This window comes from Lithobates pipiens, unplaced genomic scaffold, assembly GCF_037356315.1.
Source record: "Lithobates pipiens isolate NorthernLeopardFrog02 unplaced genomic scaffold, aLitPip1_a1.2 Scaffold_8, whole genome shotgun sequence".
NCBI classification, from domain to species: Eukaryota; Metazoa; Chordata; class Amphibia; order Anura; family Ranidae; genus Lithobates; species Lithobates pipiens.
Window position 1 is genome coordinate 206,433,254 of NW_027507903.1, and position 25,948 is coordinate 206,459,201.

The 25,948-nt window shown below is 40.7% G+C and overlaps 1 protein-coding gene across 8 annotated transcripts in view; it reads left to right on the forward strand.

Annotated features, from left to right (window-relative positions):
* Nucleotides 1-25,948, forward strand: part of ANKRD26 (ankyrin repeat domain containing 26) — a 114,323-nt gene that overhangs the window by 38,033 nt on the left and 50,342 nt on the right. For 4 of the 8 annotated variants that reach the window (XM_077470039.1, XM_077470040.1, XM_077470042.1 and 1 more), the window contains 15 exons: nucleotides 2,965-3,013; nucleotides 3,112-3,314; nucleotides 7,093-7,222; nucleotides 9,371-9,432; nucleotides 10,926-11,022; nucleotides 11,379-11,459; nucleotides 11,658-11,695; nucleotides 11,778-11,859; nucleotides 12,036-12,080; nucleotides 13,310-13,579; nucleotides 14,072-14,118; nucleotides 18,529-19,452; nucleotides 19,902-20,038; nucleotides 23,720-23,866; nucleotides 24,225-24,258. In XM_077470039.1, the coding sequence (XP_077326165.1) occupies nucleotides 2,965-3,013; nucleotides 3,112-3,314; nucleotides 7,093-7,222; nucleotides 9,371-9,432; nucleotides 10,926-11,022; nucleotides 11,379-11,459; nucleotides 11,658-11,695; nucleotides 11,778-11,859; nucleotides 12,036-12,080; nucleotides 13,310-13,579; nucleotides 14,072-14,118; nucleotides 18,529-19,452; nucleotides 19,902-20,038; nucleotides 23,720-23,866; nucleotides 24,225-24,258 (2,346 nt within the window). The remainder of the gene's footprint in view (nucleotides 1-2,964; nucleotides 3,014-3,111; nucleotides 3,315-7,092; nucleotides 7,223-9,370; nucleotides 9,433-10,925; nucleotides 11,023-11,378; nucleotides 11,460-11,657; nucleotides 11,696-11,777; nucleotides 11,860-12,035; nucleotides 12,081-13,309; nucleotides 13,580-14,071; nucleotides 14,119-18,528; nucleotides 19,453-19,901; nucleotides 20,039-23,719; nucleotides 23,867-24,224; nucleotides 24,259-25,948) is intronic. The other 4 variants (XM_077470041.1, XM_077470043.1, XM_077470045.1 and 1 more) reach the window with 4 other exon arrangements.

Here is a 25,948-nt window from a genome sequence, read left to right on the forward strand (position 1 = left end):
GATACCTGGAGCATGGGGATCAGAGTGGCAGATGCCTTTGCACAGCGTCATATTAGCTGGTGATGTAGAGGCACACAGGTAAGGAGAAAAAAAATGGGATATTTGTAGGTAATGGAGGATTTCCCCGTTTGGGATTTGGAATTACTCCTACAAGATCGAAAAGGTTTTCAGGGAAGAGGAAGTGACCAGAGTGATTAGCCTAGTTAAACTGAGATGCTTCCAAATTGTGAAAGCGTCTGGGTCAATGTGAGCCGGGAAGAACAGCGGGTGGCCTAGGAAGGATAGTAAGGGGTAGTGTGGGGAGTGTAGTTTAAAAAGGCCTTTGAGCCTATCCCATAGCTGCAGGAAGTGTGCTGTCACCGGATTATGTAAGGACTTACGTTCTGGGTGTTGTAACCAAAGCAAATTATCTACCAATAGAGGGTCGAGGCCTATAGCTTCAAGGCTCACCCACAGCGGAACCTCTGCAGTGTCGTGATATAGGGCAATCTGGGCCACCTGGTAGTATTTGGAAAAGCAAGGGACACCCATTCCCCCTGTATAATTTGTGGCACATTAGTATGGCGGAAGATTGCTCAGTTTATTTTTAAATCTGCCTTTGTCAAGCCAGGAGGTGCTTGCAAGTCCATTTATGGCTCCAAATGTTATCCAGTTTAGCAGGAATCGGTGTAAGAGCCGGTTCACACAGGGACAACCCGGAATCCGATTTCAGGTCGCCCCAAGTCGCGCTGTCAAGAAAATCAATGGTAGTGAATGGAGCCGTCTTAATGTACACTACAGCAGTCGCTCCGACTTCAAACCGACTTCTAGGCGACTTGTACCCATTGATTTCAATGGAAGGTGCCTCCAAGTCGGATCTCCATCTGTATTGAAGCGACAATGTCGCCTCTCTAATAATAAAAACGAGCGAGCGCCCCCTCCTGAACCATACCAGGCCACATCCTCTCAACATGATGAGGTGGGTGCTTTGGGGAAGGGGGGTGCCCTGTGTACCCCCCACCCCAAAGCCCCTTGTGCCCATGTTGATGAGGACAAAGGCCTCTTCCCGACAACCCTGGCCATTGGTTGTCGGGGTCTGCGGGCAGGGGGCTTATTGTAATTCGGGACCCCCCTTTAATAAGGGGGCCCCCACCCTATGTGAATGAGTAATGGGGTACATCGTACCCCTACCCATTCACCAAAGGAAAGAAATGTCAATAAAAAAACAAACTACACAGGTTTTTAAAGTAATTTATTGGGCAGCTCCGGGGGTCTTTTGACTTCTCTGCTCTCTTCGGCCTCTTCTCCCGGTGTCCGGCCTTTTCTCCCACTCTCCGGTTCTTCTGTCAGCTCCTCCGCTATCTTCTTCCAGCCCTTTTGCTAGCATTGGCCCAATCTTCTGTGTCATCTTCTTCCCTCTTCTCTTCCTGCGATGTTGACATGACGCTCTCTCCCGCTGTAATGCCGTGTGAGCGGGGCATGCTGGGACTGTGACATCATAAGGGTCGGGGTCACCGTGTGACATCACCGGGTGACCATGCCTATATAAGTTGCTGCACACCGCTCACACGGTATTACAGCGGGAGAGAGCGTCGTGTCAACATCGCAGGAAGAGAAGAGGGAAGACGCAGAAGATCGGGCCAGTGCTAGCAATAGGGCTGGAAGAAGATAGTGGAGGAGCCGATAGAAGAACCGGAGAGCGGGAGAAGAGGCCAGACACTGGGAGAAGAGTCCGAAGAGAGCAGAGAAGTCGGAAGAGACCTCCGAAGTCAGAAGAAGACCCCTGTAGCTGCCCAATAAATTACTTTAAAAACCTGTGTAGTGTGTTTATTAACACTTTTTTTCCCTCCGGTGAATGGGTAGGGGTACGATGTACCCCATATTCCTTCACATAGGGTGGGGGGGCCGGGATCTGGGGGCCCCCTTATTAAAGGGGGCTCCCGGATTGCAATAAGCCTCCCGCCCGCAGACCTCGACAACCAACAGCCAGGGTTGTCGGGAAGAGGCCCTTGTCCTCATCAACATGGGGACAAGGCCCCCTTCCCCAAAGCACCCACCCCCCATGTTGAGGGCATGCGACCTGGTACGGTTTGGGGGGGCGCTCGCGTGTCCCCACCCCCTTTCCTGACCGGCTGGGCTGTGTGCTCGGATAAGGGTCTGGTATGGATTTTGGGGGGACCCCACACCGTTTTGTCGTGTTGTAGGTCTCCCCAAGTCGTGTTGAAGTTGCGCTGTGATTCATACTCAAGTCATGTCCAAGTTGCCTCCCAAAGTCGTGCTGGAAGTCGTGTTGCCCCTGTGTGAACCGGCTCTTAGACAGTCCCTTTTATAGGGCTCCTGCCACATCTAAATAGAATACTTTCTCCAAATATGGCAAAGGTTCCAACAACATAGATGCCGGGGTCCACAACTGCAGGCACTTCCTGTCTTCAATGTGGCTCACAGATGTGCTCTAGTTTTGTAAATAGAATAACACTATCCAACCACCAATTTAGTGCATACACAGCAAAGCCACTGCTGACACTCATTCACATTCCCTCAGTTAATAAGCAGTAAATGTATTACAAAAGCATCGCCTTCACCTCCATTGCTGTTTATATTAGTGACAAGGAAGAGTGAATGCAGAGGGGAATTACAGGATGTCTTGCATATTTTTAGATACATTGTTGAAGGTAGCAGTATAGATATCAGTGACTTATAAGGATTGTGCTTCTACTAAACAAACAGTATGGAAAAAACAAATAGTGGTGTAGTTTAGTATAGGTAATGAGATTGACAGATGGGGTGTTTGGTACAGTAGAGCACTTGCTGCATTGGGTTGCAAAGCAGGGCCTCTGTTTTATAGCTCAGCAAAAATGGTACAATGCAGAACATGAATAGATATGCACTGATGGAAAAATACTGTGCTTCTTAATTTGTCTCCTATAATGTAAATCATTGAACTTGTCTTCAAACTAATGCCATGTATTTATGGTTCTTTTATAGAAAACATCTAAGCCAAATTTAACACAGCTACTGAGCTCCAAAAAAAAAGGTTAGTGGTGAAACCATTTTAGTAAACTGTGCAAGTTGTCGTGCTTGTTTGCATCTATGGGATTCTTAACTGATTTGTGCTTGTTTCTTTTGCTGTAGTTAATGAAAGCTTTGCCCTACAGAGTAAATCAGATAGTGATGAAGACTCTTTTCATGATAGTGAAGATGATGATGCAAACATTGCATCCCCTCCTAAGCCTGTTCCCGAAATCCCTTCCTTTCCTCAACCTTTGATTTTCTCACCTGGCTCCTTTACAAAACCTCCCCAGCTGGCTTCTGCTTCCCTCCACAGCATTATTAAGGTAAATGTTCACAATTATTTGTTTCATTAACTTGTTCTATTTTCTCCTGCTTTATTTGGCTTCATAATGGATTGTTGACTTATCAAGATGAGACAAAATCACAAGCCTGTGCTAATCAAAAGTCTGAGAAAAACGTTTGTCAAGAGAAAGATAAGGTGGAGGAAGAAAATAATGAAGAATGTGAAGAGGGTAATGACCAGTGTGAGGAAGATGGCGAAGAATCTGAAGCTTTATATGATGGGGAAGAGGAAGAAGAATGTGAAAGTGAGGAAGATCAAGAAGAGTCTGAAGCTGTAGCTGATGAGGAAGAACAATGTGAAGAGGATGAGGAGGAAGAACAACGTGAAGTTGATGAGGAAGAACAATGTGAAGAGGATGAGGAGGAAGAACAATGCAAAGAGGAGGATGAGGGTAGTTGTGACAATGATGAAGATGAAGAACCATGTCCTGAAATAAAAAATGATGGTGATGTTGATGATAGTTTTAAAGATGGTGAACATAACCATGGAAATGAAGTTGTAGGAAGTCTAGATCCTGATGAAGGTGATCATAGACAAACCAGTGAAATTACTGGGTCTGCTAGGCATGAAAGTGTAGGTGCTTCTTGTTGTGATGGATATCGGGATACCTCTCAGGTTGAGCAAAATGCTGAAGACGTCCCAGACGATAATGATGTACCAGTATCTCTTATATATGGGCTACCTGAAAATTCAGATGAAAATAGAACTTCTACTGAACATGATCAGGGCTTATTAACAACCTGCATAAAAGCTTCCATTCTAAAAGACCAAGACATTGAAGATACCAATAAAATAGGAGGGCAAAATAACAATGATCAAAGCAATAAGAATGACTTGCACATAATAAAGGAATGTCAAAGATTTCAGAGTTGTCAACAACTAGAATTAAATACTGAGATAGATTCAGATTTTAAAGGGAGCGATGTAACATGCTTGCAAAGGACTCATACTAGTAAATTCCAAGATCATGTGAGTAAATAGCCCTGTGTGCTTAGAGTTGAGAGGTTTTGTGATTCTTTGTGTGTTTTTTAGATATTAGAGAGTGCAACCCCTTCCTTTTTTTTTTTTTTTTTTTTGCGTTTCATGTGCCTATTTTGTGAAATCTCCTTTTGTTTGTTGAATTTATATATGTGTTTTTGTGTTTGTGTATTTTCTTCCTTCCTCCCATATAACCTATAGTGCACATTTGGACATGGTCTTTTAAAATAGAACGTAAAGATTACAAATCAAATTTTGTATTAGTTTATTTATATTACTATTACATCATCCCTTATTACATGAGTGTCTCCCCAAGGGTACTGTAGTATCCATCACCTAGACATTGGTTCTTCATGTATATTGCATTAATTGAACCAAATAATGTTTTTGCATTTATCAACAGTCTAGTGATGATGTTCCTTAAGCCCCGTACACACTATCAGATTGTCTGCTGAGTTTTTCCTTCACATTTACCAAAACCATATAATATGAGGTCAAACCTTAGGAGTTTCAATGTGTGTTTGCAATCAGGCAGGCCCTTCTACTACATGGTTTTGGTAAATCTGAAGGAAAATCTCAGCAGACAATCTGATAGTGTGTACGGGGCTTTATCCTACCACAGCCTGTTTCAGTGGTATACCATGTACTAGAGAGGCACCATGCATGGCCATCAGCTAATTAGTAGAGCCAGTAATGTGATGCATTGTGGATTCTGATAGCGGTGATTGTACCCGTAATTGTATTGTACAATGGTCAATATGGCTCAAGGCCCAAGATATTGTACCTTTTTGACCATGGATTAGCTTTTGCACAGCAGCTGTTTTAAGATTTGTCTTGATTCAGTCAGAATGCTACATTCTCAGTTATGCTGAATACTGCCCCCCTGGCACTAAACATTTTTCTCTTTTCAAAAGTTTGTTGGGTCATGCCTTTAGGGTATCCTCAGGAATCTGTTCACCTACAAGAGAAGTGTAAGATTGAAGATAGAATGTCTCTATGTTGTTCTACATATGCAGATGAGGGTGGGCCCATTGTTGATTTAGGGGCTGAATTTTTTTCTCTTCCAAGTGCATCATTCCTTATTTTTTTTTTTTTATTGTGTTAATATAGGAGTGCAAACTTGCATAATATAGTTGGTTAAAGGAAATATGATTGAAGTCTTGCTGCATCCAGACAACGCATTAAACACTATTTCTGTATATGGATGATGACACTGTAATTATTTATATAAAAAAAACAAAAAAACAATCCAAGTACCTTTTTTCCTAATTGATATACAGCTGTCTCATGACCCAGCTTTTTCCCAGCCTGTCTGCAGGAAACCATAAGCAGGAGGAGCTTCAAGTCCTCTGCTGCTGGTCAAAAAATCAGCCTTTGGAATACTGAGTAAAAATAAGTAATAATAAACCATTTTAAATTGTCATATAGATATATATTTGAAATCAAATATTTGTTATTTTGTGGAAATATCCTGGTGTGAGCTGATTTCTGCCAGTAACAGCCTGTGTCATGACCCTCTAGCCTGTGTCTTAGAATAAGAGTGAGGTGAAGCCCCCATTAATCTACATGTAATATCCTGTCCAATTTGTGTTTAGCTGGTTAGTGGGCATGGACGAGGAGGGAGGGAGTGGGCTGTCATTTACCAATGTGTATATGCCCACATGTGTAATTCTATAGTCCCATTGGCTGCTCAGATGTAATAGGGAGGAAATGCCCAGCATAGAAACTCACTGAAAACTGAGCATGTGCATAGTTGCCACCAAAGTTGCAAAATCCCTAGGTGAATTAGGGACATGGACAGAAGGTGGAAATAGAGAGCAGCAGGATCAACTAGGTTTTTTGCAGAATACAGAAACTGAATCCCATGGTGACTGAGTGAGTATGTAATACAGATTTATATGATGTGGGTATAGTGACACTCTAAAGTGTCAAGAATTTTTGCGGGCTCCCCTGTGTCAAGAATTTGTGGCTCCCCTGTGTCAGTGAATGGGATAGAGTACCGACAACAGAGATGCAAGGGAATTGCAAAGGTTGATGCCATGATCTGGGAATTCAGCCCGGTTGACGAGCCCTCACTTACACAGAGAAGCCACCGCTTTTCAATCAAGTGACTGCACCAAAGCTGATTAAAAACTATTTACACTGATCTTTTTTTAAAGACGTATGTAGCATAGGTAGGAGTGGGGGAGCATTTTTTTTTTAACCAGACTTGTATTAGCCTTTGCTTATTTTGCCTTCTATATAATGTAGATTGTAATGTAATATAATTAAAAATGCACTCCAGTCCAAATAAACTTTTGGGATGCATACAGAGAGTACAGCCTACTGCCGAGTATTTTTTCATTCAGGCATGCCTGTAGTATAGCACATCCTTCACTCCCTTGTCTATTATCTGGAGATCCTGGAATACACCTGCTGGTGATTGTGGAACACCCTCTTTGTTGACTTTTATTCAGTGAAAGAATAATATCGCAAAAAATGCCAGCACTAAAGTTTCTAGTTGCCTCCATATTCAAATCTGATTTTGACATTTGATAGTGATTTGGTTAGAGAGCGTTACACACCACAGGCTTCAGAAAGTACACTCTGAATGACCCTCTATGGAGCTGTTTGTGCTTATTCTGCAGGGGAACACGGAACAAGGTAAATTGAGTAAATTTTCTGACTTTTTAACCATTGCTTTGCTTACTAGTAGCATTGGTACCTCACTGAATGCTTTCACTTATTTCCTAAAATTGTTCTTTAAGATATTTATTTTGGCCTGCATGCTATTCTTTTAGGAAAAATCTTTTTCAAGTGATGAAGATGATGATGATGATGATGAAGGCAGTGAAAGTTCTGAACATTCATTCACAGCAAATACTGCTGGGCAAGCAAAGGTACAAGCCGGTGGAGATGTGGGAAGGAAAGGTTTGTATATATTTTTGCTTATTTTTTTTTTCCCTATCTGTCCCAAATGTACATCTAAAGTAAAAGAGCAGAGCAGTCTAATCTAGTGCTAATTTGGATTACAGGGAATTTTTTGGTACATAGGCTCAACTGGCCAAGGCTGGAAGAAGACAGAAATGGCTAGTATAAAACCTTTAGACCCCTTTCACAATGGGTCATTTTACAGGCGCTATTGCTTTAAAAATAGCACCTGCAAACCGACCTGATACAGCCGCTGCTAAGTTTCCAGTGTGAAAGCCCTGAGGGCTTTCACATTGGAGCGGTGCACTAGTGGTAAAAAAAAGTCCTGTTGGCAGCATCTTTGGAGCGGTGAAGGAGCGATGTGTATACCGCTCCTTCACCGCTCCTGTCCATTGAAATCAATGGGGCACCGTGGCTATACCGCCAGCAAAGCGCCTCTGCAGAGGTGCTTTGCGGTGGTTTTTAACCCTTTCTCGGCCGCTAGCGGGGGTTAAAACCACAACGCTAGCGGCCGAATAGCGCCGCAAATCCGACGGTAAAAATAGCGTCGCTTTACCGCAACGCACCTCCCGCCCCAGTGTGAAAGGGGCCATAGAAGAACAGGAAGGGAGAACTATTTTGTTAATGTAGCTGTTGGATGTATATTATTATTATCCAAATCGGTGCAACTTTGTAAACCTTGGGAGTTATACCCAAGGTGGGGATGGCATTTAATTCTGCTTCTGGCACTGGATCCTGCTTGGGCGCTCACCTTGGCACTTAATGCAACACGTGTAATTAGCCACAGGGTGCTTGCTATACAGGGCCATGGTCCATCACTATGGAACTCAGGCTCTGTAGACCACTCTGGGGGCATGCCCACCATAACCGGCAAATCCTGGACCCTGATTAGGGAACAGTGACATGGACAGGTAAGACAAGGTTACCCTGTACTGAACTGATACTGTAGCCTAACTTGTTACAGGTTGTCAGAATAGTATTCATTCTATGTGAAAACTTTCAAGAAACTGGGAATTGTTTGAAAATCATTCACTTGTTCAGTGTTAAACTTTTCAAACTTGACCATAAAATTCCACCATTCAGAGCATAGTTTCAGGTTTCTCTGCTATAGTGTGAACTGGCCCTCAGACAGTGAGCTGAATGAATAAGACCCAGAGGCAGTGTTAGAGGAGGTTGCAGAAGATTTCTCACCCAGCCTCTCGTGCACTTGATGGTATGGCTTCACCAAATATGCTTGCCAATGTAGATATGCTCACTTCTGCTGTGCGCAAAAGCCTCAATATTGTGGCACTCAATTCTCGCCATTCCCTCTGGGGTACTAAGAGACTTGGTAAGTCAAAAATACATTCCCCATTCATGCGCAAATAGAATGGGCAATCTATGATGCTTAGGTTAACCCTGAAAAGATTTTCATTCCACGTGCACTATGCCGATATGTAAACTGCTCCTGTCTTCCAGAATCAAACCTTGGCAGAATTCTATTTAAATCTGTTCTTAAAGCGGAGTTCCACTGAAAAACAAAAAGTTTAGCTGCTGACCTTTTTAATAATTGGACTAGGCTGAGAGTGGTATTGTTGCGTATCAGTGACAGCATGGTGTAAGGTTGACCAGCCATCTGTCACAAGTTGGTGAAGTTGTCACTGGTCTAACGCCGTGTCTGTTGCAGGTGTTTCCTGTAGCCTCTGTTACCCAGCTTTGCAAGGCCACCACCTAGTCTTTAGTTCACACTTTCTCCAAGTTCTACCAGACAGGCCTCCAAGCTTCTGCAGATGCAGCTTTCAGCTGCAAAGTTCTTGCAGCAGCACTCTGAGTTGGTCCATTTACGTTTGTTATTGTTGGGGCTGTTAGCACAGTTCTGTTTTGCCTTATTGTTGCTCTCCACTGCTTGCTAAAAAAACTGAGGTCTTATGAAATGGGGTAGGGTTTTAAATGTTCGCCCAGTGGGCATGCCCTTTAAAGTTTTGCCAGTGTCCAGTCACCTGAAGGTACCAGTCTATGAATATATAGCTTGAGTCCTGTACTGTGCTCTATGATATGGAATTTAAGTCAAAATTCCTTGTTTTGCTCTAATTGGCAAGAATGTGTAGGATTGATGCATATAGTATTGTGATGATCGTCATTTTGGCATTTTTTTAAATCTTTCTGTAGTTGTACTAATGTCAGAACTTGGACTGGAAGATGATGATGTTGAATCACCTTGGGATTCTGAGGTAGGTTTCATCCTGATTTACAGTGATACTCTTGGTTAAAAAAGATAAAAACATTCTATCTATTTAGGTATGTTTTCCTATTGCTCTTCGCCTCCTACAATTCTTATGTTTTTTTTCTTTTTGCTGCTTTGACCTAACTTCCTATTAGAGGGTGGCTTCATTCATTCTCCATGGTCTCACTGTAAATAAGAATGTAGCCACCCTCTCTTGCTCCCTTTCCTGGTTGACTAGGGACTATAGACTTTGGATTAAGAGAATTGTAGTGCACATAACCGCAACTAACATACGCTGCTCATTTAAAACAAATGGAAGTGAAGGGGGGAAAAAAATAGAGCTTCAAGAGCTTATGGAGGATGTTACAAGAAGAGGAGAAAAATGCAGTAAAAAATATATTTTTTTTAAAGTAGGTAACAGCCATTTAAAGTGGTTTTAATACCAATTGTCATGTCTGTGCAATCCACCCTGTTCGACAACATGTGCCCCACTGTATGTCCTTTATGTAAAAGAAAGCAGATTTCTACCTTTATATCAGAGTGTCTCCCGCGCTCATGTGACTACTCGGCTCTCTCAGAAGGAGGGACCGAGAACTTCCACTGAGGCGCTCTGATGCAAGGTAGAAATCCCGCTTTTTTTTAAAATAAAGGACATACAATGGGACACATGTTATTATCCAACAGAGTGGATTGTAGGGACATTACTCTATTATTTTACCAGCAGAAGGGGAGTGGACGGAGCTGACAGGCGGGTGGGGGGGTGGGGATGGCAATCGGGAGAGAGAGGAGCACAGTGGATGACGGAAGCACGTAAACTAACCAAGGTGTTGTGGTTCAACAGCCATTATAAAGCATGGTCCATGGGGGGGAGGGCAGGATCAGCCAGGTATTTTAGGTGATATACAGGGTCAAATTACACAGCACAAGCACTGTACTGTATAAAATGCTTTAAAGGAACAGGGTCCATTATTATTTTTTTTTTATAGAGTTACAAGCACTTAGTAGTGGATGACTATGGAATATTTTTAGAGAACTCTTACTTTACTTTAAAGTGATTGTAAACACTTAGAAATCCACTTTTGACTACAGGTAAGCCTATAATAAGGCTTACCCGTAGCTACCCCGGATATCTCCTAAACCTGCACGGTTTAGGAGATATCCCATGTATCTGCATGTGCCGACATCATCGGCACATGGGCACTGAAGCCATGGCACATGCCATGGCTTCAGTTAGTGTTCTGTCGTCGCTGCTCTGGCCAGTCAAAGCACCGGGGCCCGTGATAACCAGAAGTAACTCCAGGAGTGATGTCGCCGGCCGAAGCTGTGTACTGGGACTGCTGCGGGGGCTTCAATCTAAGGTGAGTATTTCATAATGAGATAGTATGCTGTGCAGGTGTGTTTTGTGGGTTTACAACCACTTTAATAATGATGTTAAAATAAATGCATGTGTTGTATTCTTGATGTGGTTATTTACAGCTTTTTTGTAAATTCTTTTTTCAGTCTGCCTCAGACAGCCCTAGAAAGCAGTCTACCAGTGACATGCCTACACCTGCTGCTCCAGTCCATATGCAGTGTATTTCAGAGGAATCCCATGAGGGTATGTGTTGCCAATCTTCATGTAGATTATGATTTCAGTCTTATTGAAAAGCTGAATTGCAGTAAATCTAATTTACCTGTGCAGCAAGCCACATTTCTGAGTTTTATTCCAGTTACAGTTTATGTACCAGCTATGAATGCTTCCAGTAGAGCAAGCATGAGAAGACAATGAAGGCTACCACGTACGACCTCTCATTCTGAAAATGACAGTTCACGCATTTATTTGATTTTACGGCAGGGCAACAAGCTGATCTGGTTTCTCTGGATTGGTCGCTCTTTATAATATTGTTTTGCTTTACCCCTGCATTTGTTTATTTACCTGCATATGTAAGTTCTAAATTCTGGTTCCCTCATTAGATATGTATTACCGTCCTTGTTTTCTTAAACGTTCAAGAAGTTGTAAGATGCAGGATGAGGACTGGCTCTATAGACAGAGCGGTACGATTATGAATTTAATAAGACAATCCTTTGGATGCATGGCAGAAATAACAGGCTCCGTGTTCCTGCTATACTAATTCTCTGGCACTGCATATTCTGAAAAATTCTACTACTGTGGGCACCGAGCATGACTCTTTGCATGAAATCTGACTGTACAGATTAGATGAACTGAATTCCACTTTATTTTCTTTTCTTTAGAAGTTTCTGAAAAAAGTATAGCTCGGGAAGCTAACAAGGTACTGTTTGTTTCTTTTGTATACTTTTAATAAAATGTTCAAAACATATTATGCAAATAATATTGTTTTTCCATTTATTAAGCCACAGAAAACAGATTTGCAAATGAATAATGGTTCCTCTACTAACTCCGTGTCAAAATTAAATGAAAGAAACAGCAAATCAGGTATTTTTTTTATTTGTTTTTTAACACCATTGATTAATCATCCAGGTGTGTGTGTGTGTGTGTGTGTGTGTGTGTGTGTGTATGTATATATATATATATATATATATATATATATATATATATATATATATATATGATAGATAGATTTAACTTTTTTTTTTTTTTTTATGTCATAGATCTCATGGCAGATTTGGGCCTAGATGATGCAGATGATATTGAAGGTAATGTTCTTGTATTTTGTGTGTGTGTATAAAATTGGCTACAGGTAGGTGTCATCTATGTTTTCACCCAGCTGGAAGGGCCTAAATTTACATCTCTATACTGTACTAAAGATCTGACATGTTTCTCATGTGGGAAAATTCTACCCAATACTGTAAATCTAGTACTGGATACACAATATTATTAACCCAGAGTTTTTTTTTTTGTTTTTGTTTTTTCTGGTCTCCTCTCACTCAGAAATTAGCCTTACCTTTTTGGATCTAGTGAAGCCTGCTACTTGAAGCCTAGGACGCTATACTATGGCTCCATAAACAGTTTCCTACACTGTATTTTGGAATTGTTTTGAAGGCTCTGAAAATGGTAGCCAAGCTCACAGTTTTATGCCCCATGCACACGATCAGAAATTCTGCCAGCAAAAATCGGATGTGAGCTTTTGGTCAGAAATTCCGACCGTCTGTATGCTCCATCCGACTTTTGCTAGCTGAATTCCAACCAGAAAAAGATTGAGGGCAGGTTCTCTATTTTTTGGTCGGAAAAAGTTCCTATCCAAAAATGCGTTTGTCTGTATGCAATTCGGACATGCAAAAAATGCTCAGAAACAATTTGGCGCATGCTCGGAAGCATTGAACTTCATCTTGAAGTAATGCCTGTGTAATCTTGAGGTCTCTGGACATCAAGTGGCATCAAAGTCGGACCAAATTAGTGCAAGGACTACTTTGAAGTCACACAGATTAGAACGGTACTCATGGGAAATCATGGGGTACGACTTGTCATGCGACTTTGCAGTCCCAAGTCGCAGGACAAATCGCACACGTGTGAAAGGGGCCTAAAGTGGAACTACACTGCATCTGAGAACTAAAAACCAATAATGCTATTTAATTCATTTTGAATATTCAAAGCAAACACACCCATCCATCCACGTCTCAATGGTTTATTTTGCTGAGAAATGACTGAAAAACACCCCCTTAGCATTTCTGGTTGTGGCCCTTTTAAGTAAGGGCACTCATGTTGATGATTCATGTAGCATTTCCTTCCTGGAGTCCATTTGCCCTTAGCTCACTCAGGCAGGAGGATGTGCTTTAATGTAAAAATGTAAATAGTTATTTGTAGGAAGCACAAGGCATCTTAACTTTAATGCTTTGTTACTAATGGCACTTTTTAGATAAAATTCTATTTGAATGTAACTCTTGAAGCTTTTGGAAGACATTTTTACTATTCTGTTTTTGTTTAGATGCATCTGATTGGGACTCTACAAGCCATTCTCTTAAATTCTCTTCTCATATGCCGAGAAGTGTGGCTCAATCCCATCATAAGCTAAATGAAAGTACATCTCCACAAACCATCCTGGACAGTGCTTCAGCAAAAGGCACAGCAGCTTCCCTGTCTGCAGCATTAAGTTCAGTACAAGAAAATGACATTGAAGAGCATGTGCATCTGAAAAAGGACAACGCACAGAGCATGTCCAAGGACATTTCACAAGATTTACGGAAAAAGGAACATGGTAAGTTTATTTTTTTCAATTCATATTAATTGTTTGAGGTTTAAAGCTAAAATTGTATTATGTTTTGAACTTGTTAAGATCCATTTTAAACTGTTGTTTTTCTTTTTTTATATTATTAATACATGTTCTGTAATTTCAAGTTGAAGGGAATTCTAGATTTCAGAAGATTGTTTGTAGTGTTCAACATCTGTGTTTTCTGTCAAGGATATATAGATTCATTTTTTTTTTTTGTTTTTTTTCTTGTGTTATTTCCAAACTACGCGCACATTAATGTTGTGCAGTATTAAATCATTTTGGTGGTGGGTAACAGAAAAACAGACATTGAATACGATTACACTGTATTTTATACTGTATTTTTGTTAAACTAAATTTGAAACTTTGCAAGTAAGTGATTGGTTCTTGAAAGCTTAGTAAATCCATTTTAATATATTCATTTTAAAAAGAAAATTTCAGAAACCTAACAAACACCATGATTTTATTTTATTTTTTTAGGTTTACCGAATGGAAAAACAGTAATAAAGGATCATAATTCCCTAAAGGTAAGTTATAGTTATAGCATCATTCTTATTATTATTAGGTTTAGGAGTGTGTCTTTTTGAATTTTTGACCATTCTTCCAGAAGTGCATTTGTAACGTCAGGCCTGGCTCGCAGTCTCTGCTGTAATTGATCCCAAAGGTGTTCTATCGGGTTGAGGTCAGGACTCTGTGCAGGCCATTCAAGTTCCTCTACCCCAGACTCGCTCATCCATGTCTCTATGGTCCTTGCTTTGTGTATGGGTATGCAGTCATTTTGGAACAGGAAGGGGCCATTCCGAAACTGTTCCCACAAAGTTGGGAGCACAAAATTGTCCAAAATGTCTTGGTATGCTGATGCCTTAAGAGTTCCCTTCACTGGAACTAAGGGGCCAAGCCCAACCCCTGAAAAGCAACCCCACACCATAATCCGCCCTTCACCAAATGATTTGGACCAGTGCACAAAGCAAGGTCCATAAAGCCATGTATGATCGAGTTTGGGGTGGAGGAACTTGACTGGCCTGGACAGGGTCCTGACCTCAACCCGATAGAACACTTTTGGGATCAATTACAGTGGAGACTGTGAGCCAGACCTTCTCGTCTACATCAGTGCCTGACCTCACAAATGTGCTTCTGGTTAAACATTCTCTATATATGCACTCCTAAATCTTGTGGACAGCCTTCCCAGAAGAGTTGAAGCTGTTATAGCTGCAAAGGGTGGGCCAACTCAATATTGAACCCTACAGACGAAGACTGCGATTCCATTAAAGTTCATGTATGTGTAAAGGCATGTGTCCCAATACTTTTGACAGTATGGTGTATGTGCCGTGTTGGCAAACACTGGAGAAAAGCTAACCTGTCTGTGGTTATCCATGGATGGTTCTTTTTGATATGCTTGTGCCAGTCCAAAACCTTTTGTGTGATTAGCTATGGATTAGACAAACTGTTATGGACATATTCAAAAGTACTGGTAACTGACCTGGAAAACACCAAGTTGGTGCAGTCAGTCTGCCACTCAGCAAATTACAAATCCATCGCTTTTTAGAGGGCAGCAGAGCACTACCTTCCTGAAGTTCGGGAGACGTTCCTGCCACCTCCTGAATGCATTCTATTTTGTCTGTTTTTTTCTAAGCCAAATAGGGATTTTGCAGTGAAATGTTGCACCACAAGCCAAGCTTAGGCTCTTGGTTGCAGTGTGGCCCCATTAACTTCAGTGGCGAGTTTAACAAGTGGTGCAATCTAACAAAATCAGTGGCCATTAAGAAAACCATCACAGTTGCAGCATGTGTAAAATTCCCCTTCGACTGCTATGCCCACTTATAGGTATGAAGTCTAGGAGCAGTAAAAACACAGCAACTGCCTGTTTTTACCACCCCTTGACCTATCGTGTGAAAGCTTATTGGGTTCCTTGTTATTATTAATTTCATGTTCATTGAGGGCACAGGAATTTAAATACTGTACTGCTGTCTACTGGAGAACTGAACAATGGCAAATAAAAAACTGCAGGCCCGTCCGAGGTAACCCCTCCCTCCTTTACCTAGTATGTCCTAGGATTTGCTAGTGTCCTAGGAGAACGGATGACTATGTCTTTACCTTGCCCCTATGCTATGAAGTGTTGCCTGTCTAGCAGGCTGAAGCCCCAATTAAAAGAGTTATTTTTACGTCTGATATCTGATAATAAAGTCACAGTGGTCACCCAGTTCATACAGATGACCCAGTTGTCTTATGCCACCCTATTAAATATTAGTGAACACTCCAGACAAATTAAAAAATAAACACACTCTAATCCATGTTGGGCTACACGTACACTAGCACACCGTGGCCACGGGAAACCTGCAAAAACGTGTTTTTGCTGAGATTTGCATTTTCTCCATGGCTGGCGGTCAAAAGATTCCTATCCTGAAGGAAATTCTTCCACGTTCAGGAGAGGGAGGTTTAACCTCACCTAAACGCTGCAGCTCCGAAATTCTGATAAAAACCTATGTGTACATGGATAGGCTTTTTTTGGAGTTAAGTTTAGGAGCTTTGGAAAACAAAACACCAAAAGCTCCTAAACTCAAGTTTAGGAATTGCTAGTGTACATAAATCCTAAAGTGACACTAAAGCTTTGTTTTTGTTTTTTTAAATAATAAACATGTAATAGTTACCTCCACTGTGCAGCTCGTTTTGCACAGAGAACATCCTCTTCTGAGGTCCCTCGGTGGCTCTTGCAGCCGTCCCCTTGTTGGATGACCCCCTGGGAGAAGTGCTCTCCCGGGGGGGTTACCTTGCGGGCGCTCTCCTGAGTCATTCATTCGGCATCCATAGAAGCCCGAATGTATAAATCGGCCCCGGCGCCTGGGTCATTGGATTTGATTGAGAGCAGCAGGAGTCCATGGCTGCACTGCTATTAATCCATCCAATCAGGACCTGAGACACCGGCTTTTGCTGGTGTGCTCATCCCCGGGATGAGATAGAAGGGGGTACAGGTCAGTAAAACTGAGTCTCGGGAGGGCTACAGCATTTAAGGGTGTTTTCCACCTCAATGCATAGAATGCACTTTTTCAGACTTTGTTTTTGTTTTTTGTATGTATTTTGTGTATTTATGTGCATTTTTGTGTATATGCATTCGCACAAATGTGCGAAAATGTATTCTTGCATTCTCCTTCTGCACAATATGCAAATGGGCATTTGCGCAAATGAGGCGTAAATTACTGACCAAAAAAGCAGATTTTTCTATTTTTATTTATATATATATATATATATATATATATATATATATATTTTACTGAAGAATGCACAGCGCTCGTTTACGCCTGTGTGCATAGACACATTACAATTAATGGGCTGTATTTTAGCTTATTAAAAAAAAAAAAGGTTGTACTGATTGAAGCTGCAGTGTGCAAGAGGCCTTACAGGAGGAATCTGACATTATACATTATGAACCAATCAAATCAGACTCCATTGCATTTCATAATGTTCTCAAACCTGTACAGTAAATTTTCAGGTTTTGGAAGCTGAAAGAGGGGGGAGTCCAGAGAAAACTTCACCATTGAGGCTGAGGCGGCTCCTTGGCCTGTCCACATGTGTCCAAATGTTAATTTCAGGCATTTGGGAAGCATTGAAAACACTCAAGCCGGGTGCACAGTGGCCGAATGTCGGGAGACATTTGCCGGTTAAAAAAAAAAAAAAAGCCAACATTCGGGCTGTGTGTATGTCAGTATGTCTGACAGAAGCAAGCAGCCGACCGATTTCATGATCAGTGCTCTCAGCCAATGGCAGAGAGCGCTGATCGGAGTGTTCTGGTGGTGGCGGTGGGGAGCTCATTGGAGGGAAGAGACACACCCCCTTCATAGAGCTCACAGGAACAGAACTGAGGCTGTCAATCAGCTGGCGATCCCTCCCCTGTCATTTTTCTCTTGGTGTCAGGAAAACTTGTCAGAAGTGATTAATGCTGACCACAGAGGAATGGAGCAGAAAACAGAAATTACACTTATTGTTTTTAATTGAGACAAGTACGCACTATAGAGTTATATGCATTTGTTCATATTTCATGTCTGAGGTTTACAACCACATCCTGACAGCTGTAATAAAAGTCAGCCGAAATATTTCCCAATTGCACACATATATACATACAGGTGGTGGTCTTTGCTCTTACATACCATGATGTAGATATGATATCCAAATTCACAGCACACAAGGGATGTGACATAAGTATTGCAAACTAGCAAGGTGGTTTATTGCTTGTTCATTGTTTCAGTGGAGTACAGTCCATCTTTCTCAAGGCCCACGACTGCTCCGACTTGAATATCGTCTATATCTCTTCTTCTTTTTTATTTTATTTTTTAAACCTAATAACTGTTTAGTTGGCGTTCCAACTAAGAATGATTGTAAATGGCAACTAGAAATAAAAGTAGATACATTTGTGGGAAAACTGTAGCTAATCCAGTTAAGATGCTCTTTAGTATTATGGCATCACAGTAATTTGTCATTTATTTAACCAAACATCAAAAACATGTCTTTATAAAGGGTACACATAGGGGTTTATTTACTAAAAGCAAATCCACTTTGCACTGCAAGTGCACTTTGAAGTGCACTCACTGTAGATCTGAGGAGGACATGCAAGGAAAATAAAAAAAGCATTTTTGCTTGTACATGATTGGATGATAAAATCAGCAGCGCTTCCCCTCATTTCAGATCTTCCCCTCAGATCTAAAGCGACTGCACTTCCAAGGGCACTTGTAGTGCAAAGGGGATTTGCCTTTCGTAAATCAACCCCATCATATTTTCTGTGCATTTGCAGTCACCTTGTTTTCTATCACGGACTCTGTGGCCTGGTGTCACTGAAAACTGATATGTTTAAATCTCATGTAATTTGTAGTGATTTTGTTTCCATAAATGTATACAGCGTGTAACATTTTGTTGTTGATTGTTTTGTATCTCTTTATGTAATGGAGAATGAGCATATATTAATGACGTCCAACTTTAAAGTGAATCCTGAGCCAATCAGTCAGGAGGCGATTTCCCAACAGCCACTTGAAAACATGCCTGTCATGCAAAACGTTGATGAAAAACAGGAGTCTTCTGACTCTGAACTTCCTTGGGAGGAAAAATATGAAAACCTGTGGGTTGACAGTGAAAAAAAAGATGTAAAATCTCATTTTAAAGACATTACTGCAGAGCTAAAACAGAAATTTGGGGAATTCTCTAAAATGAAGAAAAAAAGTCCTTCCAAGACTAGTAAAAGTCAAGAAGAGGAGAGCTGCCCTAGTTCTCGGGATCCAGAAAAATGCCCTGGACAAGGAGCTAAAACTTCAGGCAGTATTGTAATGTATCCGGTTAGTGTTGATAAGGATGATAAGAGTCTTGGAAACAGCGAGTCAACTGACTGGAGTGAAGACACAAAAAGCAAAATGCAGGAACGATTTTTGGTTACACCTAACCATGGTGAGAAAGGTTCAAACCACATAAATCTGCAAGAAAAAGAACAGCAACCTTTTACATGTGGAGTTTCTAACTTTCCTATAAAGAAAAATGTAGGACATATATCTGCATTATCAACCAAAGATGTTGGGAAGAGTTGTCTCAATCCAGACTTAAAATTAGGAAGTGCATCATTGCAAGCTAAAGATAAAGTTGGATGTGTGAATAGGAAGGAAAGCGATGTGCATCCATCTAAAGGTTGCAATCAGAAGGTGATAGACAGTCCTCATCAGCTGGAAGAACATCTGCGGCAGCCCTGGCCTTATGATGCTCCTACTAAGCATAAGGATAAGCAAATGGAACAAGATATGAGAAAATTTAAGAATGAGGTAGGAGTGCTACAGTTGGAATTCCTGAATTTGACAAGAGAGCGATCGCAACTGCAAAAAGAGGTAGAGGTGTGCATTCTTCGGGCCCTTTTTTCTATGCTTTTCTCTGAACATTAAAAAAAATAATAATGTTCAGCTCTGTTGCCCTGTAAAAAAAAAAAAAAATCAAAGGATCCTGCTCTGTGGATATATACTGGTTGTCATCTTTACTTTACGTCCATCATCATTCCACTGTCCTTTTGCTGTGGTGTGTTCTTCAGTTGCGTTGTCTTAGCCTCATCTTCTTGAAGCTGTAATCTACCGTAATTGTGAATCATAATTATATTCATTTTCCTCTTGTTAACCAGGCTTTATTGTGTTCTGATAATTCACATTAATTCCAAATAAATGCTAAATTCCATTGTCCCAATGTTGTGTGTGTGTGTGTGTGTACTTCACTTTGCATTCATTTTAGTTGGTGCATGTGTATAGTGAACTGCAAATAGTATTCGTCATTTCTTTAATTTGCCTTCTTGCAGGTTGAGCGAGAAAAGACTAATATAAACAGACAGTTGGATCTGGAAAAATCAAAAAGAAGCTGTGACACAGAGTGTGATCTGCAAGCAAAATCACATATTCAGCCAAAAATTACATCAGAATCCGGCTCTTATGAAGGGTAAGTGAATATGTAGGAGGACCTTTTGAGGTTTCCGATTTTTCAGGGTTTTCAGTTATATATTGTGTTTTACGCGTATATTTTTGATTGATCCAAAAACTTGCAGTGTATATGTATGTGTGTGTGTATTTGCCGATTAGGAGAATGTACAGTACCTTGAAAAAGTATTCATACCCCTTGAAATTTTCCACATTTTGTCGTGTTACAGCCAAAAACATAAATGTATTTTATTGGTATTTTATGTGATAGACCAACACAAAGTGGCGCATAATTGTAAAGTGATAAATGGTTTTCAATTTTATTTTTTATTTTTTACAAATAAGTATCTGAAAAGTGTGGCGTGCATTTGTATTCAGCCCCCCTGAGTCAATACATTGTAGAATCACCTTTCGCTGCAATTACAGCTGCAAGTCTTTTTGAGGAGGTCTCCACCAGCTTTGCAAATCTTGAGAGAAATTTTTGCCCAGTCTTCTTTGCAAAATAGCTCAAGCTCTGTCAAATTGGATGGAGAGCATCTGTAAACGGCAGATTTCAAGTCTTGCCATAGATTCTCAATTGGATTTAGGTGTGGACTGGGCCATTCTAACGCATGAATATGCATTGATCTAACGTTAAAAATATTATGTGGCGCTACCTAACTAAAGAGTAAATTATTAATAAAAAATATATAAAAAGTGCGTCAAATATCAAATATAAATATGTGCAAAATAAGCAAATTCAGATGTGCAATGTACAAACCTTACGGTAAAAGTGCAACAAGTATTAAAGTGCAAAAAATCTCATAAGGTGCAATAAACAACTTATTTAAAAGTAAGCTGTGCAATAATCATAACTGTGAAATCCTCAAAGTATAATACTCAAATATACTGAAAAGTCTGTGTGTCCCAGCAAATATCTGAATAAATAATTGTTCAGTCCAGAAATTATAAAAATTCAAGTAGTGAAAGTTCAATCCATCTCCATGCTGTGAAAATCAGGATGTGCGGTACCAGTGGGTCTATATATCTGGAAAGTGGTTTTTGAAGGTAGAGGTTGCACATGTGAATGAAGTCTTAAAGCGGAGTTCCACCCAAAAGTGGAACTTCCGCTCATTGGTCTCCTCTCCCACTCCGGTGCCACAATTGGCACCTTTTGGGGGGGGGGGGGAGGGACAGGATACCACAGGTATCCACATCACCGCGGGGCACCCTCCTCCTCTTCCTTTTGCCAGGCCAGTAGGAGAGAGGAACGAGGCCTCGTACATGCACAGTGGGTTTCCCGGCATGAAGCCATAAGGCTACACTGCCGGGCTCCATTACCCGAAGTGGCGGTGGCAGCACCCGACAGCTGATGGAAACATGAGTTGTGGTGCCGACATCGTGGGACTCCAGGACAGGTAAGTGTCCTATTGTTAAAAGGCAGAAGCTGCAGTGTGTGTAGCTGCTGGCTTTAATTTTTTTGGGCGGAACACTGCTTTAAAGGGGAAAGTACAGCAGTGGTTGTAAAGCTCACAGGACACTAAGGCCGCGTACACACGGGCGGACTGTTCGCCCAACTTTGTCCGCTGAACAGTGTTTCAGCGGACAGTCCGCTCGTGTGTGGGCTTCAGCGGACAGTTTCAGCGGACAGTCTGACGAACAAAGTTTTTCGGAATTCCCGTAAGACAGTCCGCTGAAACTTGGTTTGAGCGGACAGTCCGCTCGTGTGTAGGCTTGTTCATCAAACTAAGTTCCGCGCATGCTCAGAAAGGATTTACACGCCGAAGGTTGCATTGCAGTGTATAGGACGTCGTTTTTCGAGTCCCGTCGTACGTGCCGTTCACGTCATCGCGCACGCTTTCAGCGGACTGTTCGTTCATCGTGTGTGGTCAAGTCCGCTCAAGCAAATTTTGAGCGGACTGTTTGTCGGATTGTTTGACAAACTAAGTTGGGCGAACAGTCCGCCCGTGTGTACGCGGCCTTAGGCTCGGTTCACACAGGGGGAGACACGACTTGCCGCACCGCGACCTGCCGCGACCTCAGCGGCGACTTGCAAATGACTTCTGTATAGAAGTCAATGCAAGTCGCCCAAAAGTAGTACAGGAACCTTTTTTCTAAGTCGGAGCGACTCGAGTCGCTCCTCTTAGAACGGTTCCGTAGTACAGAACGGGGGCGACTTGTCATTTTGCGGCGCGGCAAGTCGTGCCGCGTCGTGTCGTCCCCTGTGTGAACCGAGCCTAAGGCACCTTTTCTTGCATAAGGAAACTAATTTGGGACTTTCTCATTTTTGGGACTTTTTGTATTGGTTTGATGTTTCATATATAATGTGGTTTTATGTATAAACTAAGGGTATATAGTATTGAGCACATAACACTGTATATACAGTATATTTATGTATATCATTTTTTTTCTTCGCTTTGCTTGGATTTTTTTATAGTTTGGCTGAGCACTGTATTTACAGTTGTGCTCATAAGTTTACATACCCTGGCAGAGTTTATGATTTTTTTTAGCCGTTTTTCAGAGAATATGAATGATAACACAAAAACTTTTCTTTCATTCATGGTTAGTGTTTGGCTGAAGCCATTTATTATCAATCAACTGTGTTTACTCTTTTTAAATCATAATCACAACAGAAACAACGCAAATTACCCTGTTTACATACCCTGGAATGTTTGGCCAGATAACATGCACACAAGTTGACACAAGGGGGTTTGAATGGCTATTAAAAGGTAACCATCCTTGAAACTCTAATCAAGAAGTGGAAAATGAGGGTTTCTGTTGAAACCAAACCACGGGCAGGTAGACCAACTAAAAATTTCAGCCATAACTGCCAGGAAAATTGATCGAGATGTAAAGAAAAACCCTCAAATAACTTCAGGTGAAATACTCTCTGAAAACATGTAGTGTAGCTATTTCAAGATGCACAATAAGGAGGCACTTGAAGAAAGATGGGCTACATGGCTCAATGTTTCTCTATCAGCAGCTGCAGCCAATTGGCTGCAGCCGCTGATATGTGTATTCTGACTGTGGCGGGTCCTGCCTTCTATAGTGCTTCGTATATTTCCATAAGATATCCTCCTCTTTACCGCCATTTGTTTATAAGGTCACTTGCACACTGCAGCTTGAAAAAGCTCAGTACAGCTTCTTTTTTTTTATTTTTATTTTTTTGTGAGCTAAAATACAGCTTATTAATTGTAATGTGCCTATGCACACAGGCACGTAAACGAGAGCTGTGCATTCTTCAGTTATACAAAAATGGAAAAATCTGATTTTGGTCAGTAATTTACGCCTTGTGTATAAATACTCACAAATGTTAATTTGCATATTGTGCAGATCAAGAACGCAAGAACACGTTTTTGCACATTCGCTTGAAGGTGCGCAAATGCATATACGCAAAATGTGCATAAATACATGCAAATACATACAAAAAAAAGTCTGAAAAAGTAGATGCTCAAACAGGAGTGTCGTGCAAGAGGCCTAACTGTTTTTAGCACTGCTTCTCACAACTCTTGTACTTGGTTTAGTAATTGTATTTTTAAGCTAGTTAAAATGATGATATCTCTACAAAATATCAGTTTTAATGCTGCACTAGTAATCTGATTCTGTGGTCAACATCAGCATTCTGATCCTTTGCCACAAATTACTTTAATGATATATATTTGGCTGCAACCATCTTTAGATTTCCATAGTGATTTACCAAGCTCCATTTTTGCTTTCACTCCAGGAAAAATGTCAGACCTTCTCTCCAGTCTGGGTCAAAGCAAGATGATCAAAAGATTTCTAAAGTACAAAAGCAAATGGAGAATGGAGATGCACTTAAAGGACTTGATGATCATACACTCAGTGAGAATTCACAGAAATCTGGCAAAAGGTAAAAGGGAATTTTCTATATGTCTCAATTTATAACACTGACCTTTGATAGAGATTTAGCATCAGGCAATCTGTTGCAGCTTTTTTTGAGTATACTCACTTCTCATTGTATGCTGTTTTCAAGAGACTCAGGTGTCATGAAGGAAGACCTGTACTATTGCACTGAGATAGAACTCTATGGAGGTGCTATTTTTAGCGCTGTAGCGTCTGAAAAACGCTCCAGTGTGAAAGGGTTCTTAGTGTTTATCCACTGTTTAGAAGTAGATTCTGTTATTTTACAGTCTAGCTAATCTATAGATGTGCAAGCTAAGATGTATTTCTGCAATCATTTATTTCTTTTTATTATTTTTTTATTTTAGGGCAGCCGCTAAAGCTGTTGATGAAAAGTCTAAGGTATAATTACATTTTAATTTGAAATATTTTTTATTAAAGTTTGTAATTTGGTCCAAGTCACCTCCTATCTTCTTATACCGCTTTGGGTCTCAAGTGGTTTGTTCACCTTGCCAAAGTTCTGTCTCTGACCATCTTTGGGTGTTCCCAATCCAGGTCACAAAATAATTAAGGACAATGATTCTCCCTTGTAGGTATAACATTTAATTGAGTAATGACAGATACATTTTCTAATATAACTACATTTTGTTATCTGTTACAAGAATACTTGGCTATAGATGCCTTTTTGCCAAGGAGTCCCACCCTGTTCTTTTGCTGCTTGGCACAGAGGATCAAAATCAGGCACATGCAAGCAGTCCTGAGACGAGACTCTATTACAAGTTGTAGCTACAGTATATACAGGACCAGTGTGTGAGTAAATGACCAATCTTAATTGTTTGGAGGGTGATCTCACCTTTTAGGGAAGATAGTGAGCTTGGCCATATATTCAGTTCACAATGACATTTCTAAAGCATTAGGTCAGTTAAGGAGAAGCCATACTAATGTCCTTTATATGGTGCCCTAACCAGGTTCTGGAGGCATTTCTATACATTAATGAGCCACAATCCATTAAATATTAATTTCTCCATCACCATGCTACCTTCTTAGTCTTCTCAGGTGATACAATATGAAGCCTGATTGTCCTTTTTGGGTAATGGTAGCAAATTTTACACCATCTTTCATAAATGAGGCCCAGAACAAGGGATGTTTAGTCCCAAAATACAAACACTTTGCATCTAACGGAGACAAAAACGACTTAGGTTAAATAAACTGTGCTGGGGTTTTATTTTTGCTTAAAGCATTTGTTACCCCAACACTTCATATTCCTGATATGTGTCTGCTGTACCATGTACTTATATGAGAAAGTATCCTGTTCTATTTGTATTGCTTCCTTTACGTGAAATCCCTGGTGACCCTGTCAGTTATTAATAGTTAGTATTATTTTATTTTTTTATATCTAGGCACAAATGTTTTCATTTCTATTTTAAAATGAATAGGTTGTTTTACAAGGTGATTGTTTACAATCACTATAAGGGGATTCTCTGATTTTAATTGTGATCATCTGGGACTGAATTGACTATCCATCTGCTATTGACTCACTCAGATTCTTCAGTAACAATCATTTTATTTGTCATGCACATAATAGTGATATGTGCACTGTTTAGAAATTTTGCACAGGATTCTTGGATTTGATTTTTGCACAGGACCATTGGACACTGTTACACATATTTATTTAGTCTCTATATTATATTGTTTACTAGCATCATTTGCACAGTGATTATATGTGTGTGTGTGTGTGTGTGTGTGTGTGTGTGTGTGTATATATACAGTGCCTTGCGAAAGTATTCGGCCCCCTTAAAATTTTCAACCTTTTGCCACATTTCAGGCTTCAAACATAAAAATATATAATTTTAATTTTTTGTGTAGAATCACCATAAGTGGGACACAATTGTGAAGTGGAACGAAATCTATTGGATAATTTAAACTTTTTTTAGCAAATAAAAAACTGAAAAGTGGTGCGTGCAAAATTATTCGGCCCCTTTACTTTCAGTGCAGCAAACTCACTCCAGAAGTTCAGCGAGGATCTCTGAATGATCCAATGTTGTCCTAAATGACTGATGGTGATAAATAGAATCCACCTGTGTGTAATCAA